Source organism: Arvicanthis niloticus, chromosome 26 (genome assembly GCF_011762505.2).
Source record: "Arvicanthis niloticus isolate mArvNil1 chromosome 26, mArvNil1.pat.X, whole genome shotgun sequence".
NCBI classification, from domain to species: Eukaryota; Metazoa; Chordata; class Mammalia; order Rodentia; family Muridae; genus Arvicanthis; species Arvicanthis niloticus.
The window spans coordinates 4,945,952-4,960,205 of NC_133434.1; the positions used below are offsets into that span (position 1 = coordinate 4,945,952).

The 14,254-nt window shown below is 43.0% G+C and overlaps 1 protein-coding gene and 1 non-coding gene across 2 annotated transcripts in view; both read left to right on the plus strand.

Moving 5' to 3' along the window:
• Positions 1–14,254, plus strand: part of Cdon (cell adhesion associated, oncogene regulated) — an 85,248-nt gene that overhangs the window by 50,649 nt on the left and 20,345 nt on the right. Inside the window, exons 10-15 of the mRNA XM_076924629.1 lie at positions 354–528; positions 2,827–2,958; positions 6,437–6,640; positions 7,350–7,531; positions 7,980–8,085; positions 12,702–12,824. Of these exons, the coding sequence (XP_076780744.1) occupies positions 354–528; positions 2,827–2,958; positions 6,437–6,640; positions 7,350–7,531; positions 7,980–8,085; positions 12,702–12,824 (922 nt within the window). The remainder of the gene's footprint in view (positions 1–353; positions 529–2,826; positions 2,959–6,436; positions 6,641–7,349; positions 7,532–7,979; positions 8,086–12,701; positions 12,825–14,254) is intronic.
• On the plus strand, positions 4,258–4,423 carry LOC143439461 (U1 spliceosomal RNA). Its single transcript, XR_013107685.1, has one exon. It is a non-coding gene; the product is annotated as a U1 spliceosomal RNA (small nuclear RNA).

Consider the following 14,254-nt stretch of genomic DNA (forward strand, 5'->3'; position numbering starts at 1 on the left):
GACAAGGTCCTCTGGTGTCATCTGTGACCATTGCATTGTAGGCTGGCCTCTTACACTAGAATCTTAAATACTTGGGCTATTTATTTGGTCATTCTTGGGCCTCTATGTGTTGATTCTTTGGGTGATATATTTTTCCTCTGCAGGCTTATACTAAAGCAAAATTTAAAAGCTCCTCTTATAATCTTAATGAGATTAATACATTTCACAAGATGAAGAGCATTGTATCTCTCGCTCACAGTAACAGATGACTTCTGCAAACTCCTCTAGCATTAGATACAAGCTGGTTTTTGTGTAATTGTGAAGAACGGTTTTTCTACCCTCCGTCTCTCATGAATCTGGTTTCTCTTGAGCAGCTGGACGATGGTAGTGGTGCAGTGGGCAGCTGGCACACGGTGCGTGTCCCGGGAAGTGAAAATGAGCTGCATCTAACTGAGCTGGAGCCATCAAGTCTCTATGAAGTTTTGATGGTGGCCAGAAGTGCAGTTGGTGAAGGACAGCCTGCCATGCTTACCTTCCGGACCAGCAAAGGTGAGTACCATCTTCCATTAGGGTGAACTGGCTACTTAATGCCAATTTATTGGGGAGAAGCCTATTGGATAGTAAAGACCCTAAGATATAAACCTGTTATCTATGCATATTGCAGCACCTTTGGGGGGGGGCTACATTTAGGTGGTTGTATGCATTATTTCTTCCAGTGTAATGCTCCATACATATTTTTGCAAGTGCAGGGTGAGCGGCATTCAGGTGGCTGAGGCAGGGGATTCAGAGACAGTCAGGTTGAGATCCAACAGTGGAGTGCACACTCTGATGAGAAGGTAAAGTGCACAGTCAAGTAATAACTCTAGACAAAATACAGTTCGGTTCCAGGATTTATCAACACTGACCGTGCACTAGGCAGTGTAGAAAACAGACATAGTGGTTCCCCATGGAGCTCATGTTCCAGGTGGGAGGAGCTTAAGTTCTAAGTACGTTAGGGGGTGGTATTAACAAAGAAATAACTTCAGGGCTGGGCTTCGGGAGTGTCTGGGTTGGAGTTACTGGAAGTAGGTGGCCGGGGATATGTTCAGTATTAGTCAGCAGCAGGTTGTTTAAAGAAGAGGGTGTAGTTCTCTACACATCAGGGGAGAGCTTGTTCCTGGCAGACAGACTGGGGTATACGAGGGCACAAAGAATGATGTAGACGTCTGTGTGTGTGTGTATGTGTGTGTGTGTGTGTGTGTGTGTGTGTGTGTGTGTGTGTGAGAGAGAGAGAGACAGAGACAGAGACAGAGACACTCTGGAACTTGCCAAGTCTTCGCTGGCGATGCCTTGTGAGCTATGAGGAGATGGGACATTTGGGCTGGAGTTATGAAGTCAGGAGTAATGGAAGACGGTAGGGTAGGGAAAGCAGAACAGCATGAGCAGCCATGACAGAATCCTGATGAGCAGCTGGAGAGGGGAGTCCAGATAGAAGAGGCTATGCCAGAGAGGCCCAGATAAAGGAAAACACTTCAGGGGTGGAGAGGGAATCCCTGGAGAAGCCAGTGCTGGAAAAGAAATGGCCTCTGAAGACTGACACGGGTGCATTCGGTGACGTTGGGAAGTACCTCCATCTACCCGCTATCCTGCAGAAAGGAGTACTTCCCATTTTAAATGAGTCTTCAGCCAAGTTTCACCCCTAGGTCCTAGTCATGCATAGTCTGACCTAAAGCCACCGAAGAGCTGATTCAGTTAAAAAAAACTAGAAAACAACAAAGAACCACTCTCATTTTTGCTCATTAAAACATTAAAATTAGTATATTATTTTTCTGCATAACAGCCGTAACAGAAAGTTCTCGATTGTGATTATTATTTTGGAATGGATATGTGCAACAAAAGGAAAATGGGCTAATCAGAGCCTCTGCTCGGGTCCTCATCCAGGGCTCCTGCTCTGGTTGTTTAGTAGTCAAGGTTCTCTAGAGGAAGTGAACCAATGCAGGTACATAGACATGGACATAGACAGAGACAGGGGCATAGACATAGACAAGGACATAGACAGAGACAGACAGAGACAGAGACAGACAGAGACAGAGACAGACATAGAAAGACATGGACATAGACATAGAGACAGACCTAGACAGAGATAGACATTGACATAGACATAGACTAGACATAGACAGACATAGACAGAGACAGACAGAGACATAGACAGAAATAGAGACAGACAGAGACAGAGACATAGACAGACATGGACATAGAAACATAGAAAGATATAGACAAAGACAAGGACATGGACATAGACAGACAGAGACATAGAAATAGACAGAGACAGACAGAGACATAGACAGACAGAGACATAGACAGACAGACATAGGCAAGGACATAGACAACCTGGGAGAGCTGCTGGTCCTCAGTCAGCGGCAGACACTGGCAACACTGGGATGAGCAGCAGTAGCGAGATGACTTCACTCAGCACCAACAGGGAAGCTGACTAAGCAGATCTGGACTGCTGCCAGCCTCAGGGTCTTCCAGCCTTTCACAGGGTGCTCCATTCTCAGGCGATTCTAACTTGTGGCCAGCTTACATCGAAGCCAACCATCACGTGTGTCAATTAAAGTGGTATCACAAAGACACATTTAGCGTTCTCTTAACAGTACTAGAGAAATATAGACAGATATAAACAGAAATATAGACAGAAAGAGAAAGACAAAGCGTTTGTCCTAGTTCCTGACACCAGCTTAGTATAAGGGAGACACTGTGTTCAGACACAGACGCATATATCATCATAGCTACTTATGTTTCATAGTAAGTTTTTTGTTTTTGTTTTGCATATATAAGCTTATTGCCTTTTTAAAAAATACTTTACAGAAAAAATGGCATCATCAAAAAACACCCAGGCATCCTTTCCACCTGTGGGCATCCCTAAGCGACCTGTTACTTCAGAGGCTTCCAACAGCAATTTTGGAGTTGTGCTTACAGATTCCTCTCGGCATAGTGGAGGTAAGGAATCTTCGTCTTGTTTGTTTATAAATGTCACTGTCCTGTTTCACTTTGGGGAGATACAGTAGGGACATTACTTATTATGATTGTATTCTATGCTGCATAGCTATCTTTTTATATGTGTATGGATATGTCGCATATTTGTGTGCATGTGTTTGGGCACATGTGTGTGTGTGTGCATGCATGTGTGTGTGTGTGTGTGCGTGTGTGTGTGTGTGTGTGTGTTTAATTTGGGGGATTCAACCCAAGGCCATGTGCATGCTAGGCAAGTCCTGTACTGTGCCGCTAAGGTACATACCCCATACCCTTCCTTCAAGCCACTTTTCGTAGTTATGCTAACTTGGGACACATAGAGAACACTTACATTTACTACTATGGTATGATCTACAAGTTTCCATGCCTCCTCCCCATGTTTTAATAGTTTACCGTGAATTGATATCAAAACAAAACAGATCCTAGTACTCTGAGCTGCCCTCTTCAGCGTCACGAACCCTCCTTACCCGAAGAGCCTCTCTTTAGAGCTGCTTGTCAGTTACGTAAACACACTCTGTGAATGCCAGCACTATGAGAGTAAAGTGACATCTCAAAGGAGAATACTTTACTTAACCCAACATGTAGAAGTCACTCACTGCCAGCACAGTAGGGATGAAATCATCCTTGGTCTCAAGGATTTAAAGTACAGCGGGTGATACAGACGTCTGCACACACACCAGTGAGTTGATTGATAAAAGGAAGAAACAGCTCAACCCATAGCAACAGAATGGATAATATACACAGGCAGACCCGTGACAGCCAGCTTGTCCATTCTGCCTATGCTTATACTCCTGGTATTCTGGGGTCGATGGAGAGATAACCAACTCGCCCACTGGATACAAAGGAGGGCGTATAATGATTTGCACAACTGCTTGGCAACTTGAGTTAAGCCTCAGAAGTTGAGGATGATGCCTCCGGGTGTAGCAGATGGACAGATGATATGATGCACTCAGTGTGGAGATTAGATTTTGTTTGCTGTGACTTATTGCTGATGGGGTTGATGATAGTGTAAGGCACAGGCAGTCCATGTCTTCTATGATACATGTAAAAGTGTAATCTCAGGCAAGTTAGGGCACTTACTGCCTGACAATCCAAGGACCCACATGGTGAGTGAGGAGAGAAGGCTCTTACAAACTGTCCACTGACCTCCGTATGAGTGCTGTGTCATATGTCTCTACCTATGTCACAACAAATAAACAAACAAACAAATAAATAAATAAGATTTTTAAAAATGTAATCTTTTCTTGAGAGCTAACAAGAGCCCTAGTACTTAACCTAGCAAGGGAGATACCCCAGGATCATGAAGGTGGTTTCCCTGGAGCAAGGTTCTTTTATTACATTTGGGATGTGCTGACCCTATGATTTCCCCAAATGCTGGAAACTCCACTGTACAATTTGTGATAGTTGGAGACTGCATTCATGTTACGTCCAAAAAAAAAAAAACAAAAAACAAAAAACAAAAAACAAAAAACAAAAAACAAAAAAACCCAAACAAACAAACAAAACCCTACAGGGTCTTAAAGAGGAAGAAATGCAAAAGATGTTTCTAGAAAATATGAAGATGACATCAGTGAATGAAGGAGGAAAGGAGGTGACAGCCAAGGTTAGACTACAGGAGGAAGGGGACAGCCAAGGTTAGACCACTGGGGAGGGAGGGGACAGCTGAGGTTACAGTAAGGGAAGTGGGGACAGCTGAGGTTAGAATAAGGACTTTGAGGTACAGCCAAGGTTAGATAAAGGAGGGGAGGGGACAGCTGAGGTTAGAGTAAGAGAATTTGCATTGACTGAGAGGGAGGAAGCTTGGGTGTGGCAGCAAGGAAGCATTTACAAGAGGCATGCATGGTAAAAGATTGTAGGTGAAGATTGTGGATGTAGGTGAAGATTATGAGTCTGGAATTCTCCAAGCTGAAATAGGCATATGAATGAAATTATTTGCTTGCTGTTTATAACAGCTCCACGCGGAGTTGATAAGGAAACAGGCTCCCAGGTTTCAGTGTGACAGATAGTGCCCGAGCTGCCATTGGAGTCCATGTTTTCTCCAGCGCAGCTGCTGTTGTCGCAGAGACTTTATGTGTTCGTCTCTGTAGACGTGTTTTCCTCGGTAACTTTCTCTTCTTCTTTGACCCGTGGCATTTGGTGAGTTTGCGTCTTGCACAGTCACCTTGAGAAAGTCGTTTGGTTTTCTGTAGAGATCTACATTAACCTTTCTGCCCGTTCTGTTTCCATTGCTTTCTAGTGGGAAGGAATATAGTAAGTATCACCCACAGTTGCCTGCTAATGCCTTCTTCTGTTTATCCCTTACGCCATCTGTCTTGTAAAACACCCGCTTTCTGGCATTGACTGCTTTCCTTCTTATGCCTTTGAAGGGAGGGTGAAAGAGACGCTGAGATGGAACAAATCCATGCTTGGGAAACACGGACACAAAGATAGGCTTCTTTCCTCCATGTCTTCACTGATACTGTGGCATCGTGGCCCAGGTTGCCCTGCCGTGCCCATTTAAAAAATGAAATTGGCTGCACATCCAAAGGCCTACTGGCCTGCTGAGAACCGGATTCCACAGGATCACAGGCAGCTGGTGGAGAGGCAGACTGACAGTTTACTGGGGTGCATGTAACTATTTTGTGGGCCATCCTTGTAGGATTCAGGAAGGAAGCCAGTAACAACCGCTAGATTGCTGATTCAGCAAGGGAAGTTAGACCCCTGATTTAAATTCAGGTGACCTCACTCCCAATGGTTCCATCTGCCACAGGGTCTAGTCCTTCTAACCTGTCTGTAGGACAGTACCATGCTTGCCAGTGCTCCCTGCAAGCTGTTGGACATGACCCTCTGACTTACTTTCCTATGTCTTTGTGACACTTTGTGACACTTTGTGTCTTTATGTGGTACTATTCTTGTCTTCCTCACATCCTCTCCCTCCCTCGTTACCTTATTAGTATTGATTTGGACATATTGTATCCCTGCATGTGCTGAGAGACTTGGTTCCTTGAGGCACCTGTTAAAGGAACATGATAGTAACAGTGTAAAAATCACTAGGTCATTGGCTTGGTTTATGTAATTTGGAAAACGTTTCAAATAAGAAAACATTTTTGAGACTTGTTTATGTGTCACAGCCAAAATCAAATAATTTCTTGCACACTGCTGTAGCCATAAATCTAAAATAGAAAAGCAGAAACCGTCACATTCATGAGCATTCCTCCTTCATGAGTTAATTATATCTGTCATCATTTGACTTTTTCTTTCTTCCCTCCAGCTTCCTTTCTTGTGCATTTTATTTCCCATTAGCTTGTAGAGAGGACAGGGAGACGGGCTGTAGTATTATTAGCGTTGACAGAAAATTGATGAGGGACGTTTAACACTGGGCCTGGGGTTTACCCCTCAAAGTATTTTTAGGTTATTCCTGTCTCTGACATCATGGCAATGGAAAAATGAGTGTTTCAATTTCCAGTCCCAGAGGCACCAGATCGACCTACTATCTCTACGGCATCGGACACCTCTGTCTACGTCACCTGGATTCCCCGAGCAAATGGCGGCTCTCCCATCACTGCCTTCAAGGTGGAATATAAACGGATGAGAACTAGTGATTGGCTGGTGGCTGCTGAAGACATCCCGCCTTCCAAACTCTCTGTGGAAGTTCGGAGTTTAGAGCCAGGTAATAATACTTTATTGTGGTTGATATTTGTTTACAATAATAATTTTTCATTTTGAAAATAAAATATGAAGAAGAGAATAAGTTATGCCAACTATACCCATACCCAAACACACTGTTTGTATATTGTTATATTTCTTTCTAGCGTTTCTTCTTTGTGTCTTTATATGTCCTAGGATCTTGTCATAAATAAAATTTTACATCCTTCATTTTATGTCTAACTCTGTAAGCGTATCATACTTTGCTTAACTATTTTTGTTGGCCTTATTTCAGTGGTGGAAATTGAAGCCAAGGCCTTGTCCAGGCTAAGCAGCCACTCTATCTCTGAGCTTACATTCTCACCCCTTAACCATTCTTCATTTCTAGATTTTTAAATTGCTTCTCCAATCCCAATTCCTGAGTCTATTAAAAATATCTGTAAGAGAGAAAAAAATATAAATAAGCTTATACTTTTGTTTGGGTTCATGGCCACTTTTGCGTTTGGAATCTTGAATATGCACAAGTGTTGTAGATGTCGGTGTCTAACTTAGTTGGGAGAAGGTGGCAATTTTAGATGTGTAACATTTTCTGAACTGAAAGCTTCCCAGCGTGGTACTTGGGTGATAGGAAACTTGCTTTAGGATTTTAATTTATTCTTTAGAAGCACCAAAGCTTTGCGCTAATTTTTTTTTTTTAAGTTACGTGTGTTTTGTTTTTTGCCCCATCCCCCAAGGTTCAATATACAAATTTAGGGTCATTGCCATCAACCATTATGGTGAGAGTTTTCGGAGCTCGGCATCCCGTCCTTACCAGGTGGCTGGTTTCCCAAATCGATTTTCCAATCGCCCAATAACTGGACCTCACATCGCACACACAGAGGCTGTCAGCGATACTCAGATTATGCTAAAATGGACGGTACGTGCGTGAACACCTTCGTGAGATTTCATGCGAGCAGTGTAGTGTTCGTACTGTGTGATGCTCGGGGCTGCTGAACGTTTAACTGCAGAAAAATGGAAGGGCACTGAGGTTTGTCTGCAACACACATTCTCAGAGACAGGGGGAAAATGGCGTGACTGTTTCTTCTGCTCTCCTCCAAATGTGCTTAACTTAGTTAACATTTTATGCTTTATTCTTTTGAACCAGTATACGTTTATTTTTGAAGTGAATGAAGTATATATGTGTTTCTATTTAGTTCTGTAGTAAGCTAAATGCTTATGTACCTCGGAATAACCTTGAATCGGGTTTTTAAATGGCCACTACATACACTGCAAAACAAAGCTAGAGAAACATCGCCATACAGATAGGGAGATTAGGACAGTACTTTTATTTTTGTCCCTGACAAGCCTTTGCTTCTGTTTTCTAGTATATTCCATCAAGTAACAATAACACTCCCATTCAAGGATTCTATATCTATTACCGACCGACAGACAGTGACAATGACAGTGATTACAAGAGGGACGTTGTGGAAGGTAAGTGAGTCCCTTGGTAAGCTGGGACCCTTGCCAAGATGGGGAGGGGCTAAACAGCAGGAACCCATCTTCACAGGCTGAGACTGAGAGTTAGAAACACGTTGGTATATGCTGTTAAGTTTGTTCCCATGTAACCCAAATTTCCCGGTCTCCTCCCTGTTCCCCCAACAGTGCCCTGATTATAAACGTATGGGAGAAGATAATTTGTCAGTAGTTCATCTGAAAAAAAGATTTTGACTTTGTTTTTTTACTTTTCTAATGACCTGAGTGTATAAATCAGTTGCAGCTTCTTACTTTAAAAAAAAAAAAAAAAAAAAAAAGTCTTGCTCAAAAACAGTTTGTAGACCTCTGTACTAGGATGATCACATATTAAGCATGCTACCCACCTGTAGAGATGTTGAGGACTTGGAGTGTTTTGTAGAAGAAACAAGAAACAGCCCAGGTATGAAGAGTGTCAACACTGCTCCTTGGCTGCATTTACAGTACAGTCTCAAATGCTGCCTGTGGCCTGGTAGCTGCTGTGACCTACTGACCTACTGACCCACTGACCCACTGACCCTCATCTCCACTGACAACCTTGCCTTTTGTATCTTTTTGCAGTGGAGATGTTGACTCCAGATAGTTTCTGCTGCCCACCATTCCCCTTTCCTAATGCTTTGCATGGGCATTCACACGCTCCTCTGTTGGGACTTTGCATGCTTGTTCCTCAGACCAGACCTTTGCCAGAGCGCTAGCCCAAGTTAAACCCTTTGTGCTCCTTTCACAGTGTTTAATCGAAGTGTAGATAGATGAGTACGAGTATTTGACGTTAAATATTTCCCTTACTAAATATTAACTTACTTTAGACATGGGATCTTTCTTCCCTCTGCTGGATTCTCAGCCCCTTCAATGGTGAGGCATTTGGTATTGGATGACTCGACGGATGGAAGGATGGATGGATGGACGGACGGACATGTGAATGGAGACCAACAAAAGAGCATTGGAGTGTCTGTCGATGAGGTGGAAATAGGCGTGGGAGGGGAGCTGCTTCAGTCCAGACAGATGGTTATGAGGAAGTGATAGAGAGGAGAATTTTCTTACATAGAAGTCTAGGTTCCCTCACACTGTGATAGGTCCCCTGGGTCTGGAAGCCTCCAGTATAAGCCGGATGCTCCATTCTTGGTACTATTGTAGATGGAATTCTTGATGTGAGAGGAAAATTTCTTCCAAACTGTTGGGAATCCAGGAGTCTGATCTTTTGAGATAGTGAATGTCTTGGCTGGGTTTATAATTCAGTGGTAGAGCATGTGCTTAGCATGTGCCAGGCCCTGAGTTCTATCTCATACATATATTCATCCCTGTATACATAAACACATATAACAAATCTTGTCAGAAAATTGCTCTAGGCCTAGGATTCACCATATGACTTCCTGCCATTAAATACATAGTTTTCTTTAAAAAATCAGTTTAAAAATCTCATATCAAATATTACATCATCTTGGGGGATTTTATTTTTTTTATATTTATGAGTATTTTGACCACATATGTATCACATGTATGCTTGGTGCCTACAAAGGTCCGAAGAGGGCGTCAGATCCCCTGGCACTGAAGTTGTGGATAGTTAGTTGTAAGCTGTCATGTGGGTGCTGGAACCAAACCAGGTCCGTGAAAAAATGAACAAATTCTCCTCAACTGCTGAGCCGTCTTTCCAGCCCATGAAGGATTTCTTTTAGGACATATTCAGTGGAGTTACTTTCGTAACATAATAAAAACCTTACAGTCTGAGTAAGGTAGCTGCACATGACTCTTATTTGAATGAAGGGATGGTTCTTTCTCTTTTTCTGTAACTTTCAGTGGCAAGCTTGTTCTGTGTTCTCAGAAGTCAAGGTGGTAGCCATCTTGGGCGAGAGAAAGAAACACAAGGAGCAGCTGGAGACAGTGGGATGCAGCGGTGTTCTCTCGGTGGGCTAGACATCGGTGCCCTGGGTGTTCGCTTTGTGAACATTCAGTGCAGTGTACTTAGAGTGTGTGGCTCATCAGTTTGCATATTTTCTGTCAACCGAAAGGTTGTTAGAAAAAGCAGAAGGATAATTACGACTTCTGCCTTTCCTTCTGTCCTTGTCTATGTTTTAGTTTATATGGTTTAGAAGAATGAGGATATCAGATTTTTATTTTTAAAAAATTTTGACGTCGGTTAAACGTTTGGCATAAGATAGTTCTAAACAGAGCAGACGTTAGGTGACATGAACAGCTCCCCGTGTATCTCTCTCATCCTCGTCTTCCGTCCGTACTTTCTAGGAATCCCTGTGCTTTAACAGTGTTTAAGCTGTGCTCTTTAGAGGAATCTGAACTTTTACAAACCTCTGTGATGAGAATGTGAGCCTGGGACTAGAAGAGGGTTTCACAGCGTGTCATGTATGGCCGTGCTCATGGATGGGGGTCTCTCTCAGTTCTCAGCAAGCTTGTTTATAAATGGAGCACATGAGCAGTTAGATGTTTGAGTGGGATCCGCTCTGCTGTGTAATTTGCCTATTGCTTGTTTTCATTTTGAAATTTTTCCTGTGGTAGTTGGAGCGATTGGTTTATTCTTCCAAAACCAGGAACAAAAATACTTCCTTAAAATATGTGCCTAAAATTTTCTTAAAAGGTTTGGATACTTATGTGTGTATTGATCTAAAATTTAGGGCCTTGCTGTCTCTGAGGAGTCGATTATAAAGACTACAGGAAGAACATTTATATTTCTTAGACTGTCTGATCTTCTAATTCTTTGCCACATAGATACCTACAAATGTTCTCAGTCTGACAGTGTTTTTCAGTGGAGTATTTTTGTCCTGTTAAGCGGAGTTCTAAAGAAATCAGTGTATGAATCTTTCTGCTCTGCAGTTCTAAGCGGGAAGCTTAGCAGAGGGTGTACACTCTCTGACTGGGTTTAGACAGTGCGCATTGTTCCCTCACTTATCAAATATAAAAATCCCTTCTCTTTACCAACCTATAGATGTTACTGTTGGAAAGATTGGACACCACAATGAAATATAAATCTAAGAAGGTGTATGTTGTAACTGTTTTCTCCTAAAAACCAGTCAGAAGCTTGACCCCACTGTTACTAGTTCTCTGAAGTCTATCTAGTTCTGTCGGTCTAGTGGAGATGTTTGTAGGTGGGGTGTAGAGCCAGGAAAGCCCAAAAGGTAGAGTAAGAAGTACTCGTATGGGATGTCTTAGCATTTTAGAAATAGGCTCATTCTAGCTTCAACCAGTTCTTTAATGAAAAATAAACCAACCAACCAACCAACCAACCAACCAACCAACCAAAAACAAAAGCAAGCTGGGACAGGGAAGGTCTATTTATGTGTGTGTGTGTGTGTGTGTGTGTGTATGTGTGTGTGTGTGTGTGAGTGTGTGTGTGTGTGAGAATGTGTGTGTGTGTGTGTGTGTGTAAGTATATATATGGAGCCTAGAACCCACTCCTATAGCCCCTCAGAAAGACACTCGATCTTAGACAATCGGATTTTCTCCCCTGTAAGATGCAAGTCTGTGTGAACGAAGGGTTTTTCTGCTAGTGACTTGGAAAGGGGCTGAAATGTTGTTGTCTGTGTTGAATTAGAAAGGAGCCTGTGATACTGGTCCTGTCAGCCAAGCGATTTGACTTAACCATGTGGTGTGGTTTTTTTGTTTTTTTTTTTTTCTTTCCCTTTAATTAATTCTTAAATCGGTCGGTGGCATGCTTGGATTTCTAGGAAACGTCGGAGACAGTCTGAAGAGTCATTTTCTCAAAGGGATTAAGAGTACTTGAAGAGTTAATTAAATCGGGCAAAAGTGTCCCTGTTTATGAAAGTTTGTCACAGATCCATGAAAGTGAAAACGGAGGGTGATTTACACTGGAGTGCTGGGTTTGGGAGTGTTTCTAAATGGAACCTTGGCTGCATGCCACAGATAACAGAATCCTAATAGTGGAGACACTTGTGTGGTTCTGAGTCCCCGACTCAAAAGAAACGTGGCCTCAGGAGCGGCGGCTGAGGGTTCCCACTGCAGAGTTTACCTTCTATGGATGCTCAGTACTTTACTAAAAGGTGTTTGACCGTCAGCCTGTGATGTGTCAGCGGTAACGGAAGAGAGTTCTGTGAAAGCCTTTCCTGCAGCTGGCCACCTTGTCTGGGCCATGTACTGCTTGCTGTCATTCGTGCCATGGCTTCTTAGCAGACAGGCATAGTGAGTGGACTTGCTGGGCTGAAATGAGGATTTGACATGACTTCTCCTCTATGCCACTAATATTTAATAAAACCAGTATTGCTACCAATACGAACGCTCTAATTGAGTTTATCTCTTCACCCCCTTTACAAGCCACTTAGTAGAAATGCTATTCATCCATGATACAATAAAAAATACTTACATGGAGCTCATTCTCATGTGTATATATATGAACATATATGTGTGTATATATATATGTTGAACACACACACACACATATATACATATATATATATATATATATGTTCAAATATATATATTTTTTCATCTCACAAGCTGTATGAGATGGCAAGGGGTTCTGTAAATCTCATTCTGAAAAATCCCAAATAAGCACACTCGTGTCATCCGGGCTGTGTGACGTCTACAGCTGGTCTCTGGTCTCTCTTCTCTAGGTTCCAAGCAGTGGCACACCATTGGTCACCTGCAGCCCGAAACCTCCTATGACATTAAGATGCAGTGCTTTAATGAAGGAGGGGAGAGTGAGTTCAGCAACGTGATGATCTGTGAGACCAAAGGTAGGAGAGGCTTGCGTTTCTCCTTGGCCAGATACTAGAATTCCAAACTCTAGATCGTGTCTTAAAATTCCTGACCTATTTCTGTGCGGAGATTCCTGCTTTCGATGAGTTCCTAGATGCGCGAGTTTACGTATGCACGTACCCTATAGAAGCACATGGCTGTTGGCTAGAGCGTTTGATCTAAACAAATGTCTCCGGGAACATTAGTGGTGCCCATTACTTTCCACGTGACTATATGTAAGCCACTTCTTTTTTTCCTGTTCTCCTAGAAGAGACTAATATTTGCTAACTGCTTTCTATGAAAATTGAAATATCAATAAAACTATAGAAGATTAAAGAGAAGTACCACACCTGTGTTACGAGGAGATTTGGCTAGCTCCCAGCTTTCCGTGTCAAGGGTATGATGCTAGCTGGTGTCAGTTCAGCTCCCTGAAGACCTGTGACAGGTGGCTTCACCACGATAGGACTACATGCAAGAGGGACTGATCAGCCTGCACGCCAGAAAGCCCAAAAGGCCAGACAGGGGCCAGACCTGTTCTTTGATAACAGCTCTCTTATGAGAACTAACTAGAACCTCAGCAGTTCCTTTAGAGTCAGGGACCCAGGACTCTTCCTCTAGGCTCTTCGCCTTTTTAAGGTCTCACCACCTCTTAACATGGCTTCACTGGGGACCAAGCTACCAGCACAGCAATCTGCTTAGAGCCGTTTCTTGAATGACAGATAGATGCACTAGGTACATCTTTAAGTATGTGCTGTATGAAGTTTAAGGTAGCAGTCACAGACTCTAAATTCTCACTCTAAACTCTACCTACACACAGCATGACTATAAAAGGAGAAGACACACGCTAGAATAGGAGAGATAGCTAACCTGGATGTTTATAAAGCAGAACTGAAGGTCTGTATATCACCCTGAGGCTTTCTTAACTGTCTGTAACACAAAAGTCCCTGCTGGGGATCTCGGGTGTCCTAGTGCTTAGTGAGAAGTAGGGAAGCAGCTCTGAGGTCATTTAGGAAGTTCTCTGCCTTTTCTTTCCTCCTTGCCTGGGTGTCAGTGAGGCCCTAGGTGCAATACTGCTTATAGTGAGCAAATCTGGCTTTACATGTGGTCATGTAGTCAGGCTGACGTCTGGCAATGCCTGTTTCTAAGTTCTCCTTCTCCTCCTTCTCCTTTTTCTCCTTCTCCTTCTCCTTCTCCTTCTCCTTCTCCTTCTCCTTCTCCTTCTCCTCCTTCTCCTTCTCCTTCTCCTTCTCTTTCTCCTTCTCCTCTTCTTGCTCCTCTTCCTCTTCTTCTTCCTCCTCCTCCTCCTCTTCTTCCTCCTTCTTCTTCTCCTGCTTCTGCTCCTTCTTCTTGTTCATCATCATCATCATCAATCTTTCAATCTCTTCCTCCTCTTCTTCCTCTTCCTCCTACTTCCTCTTCCTCCTCTTTT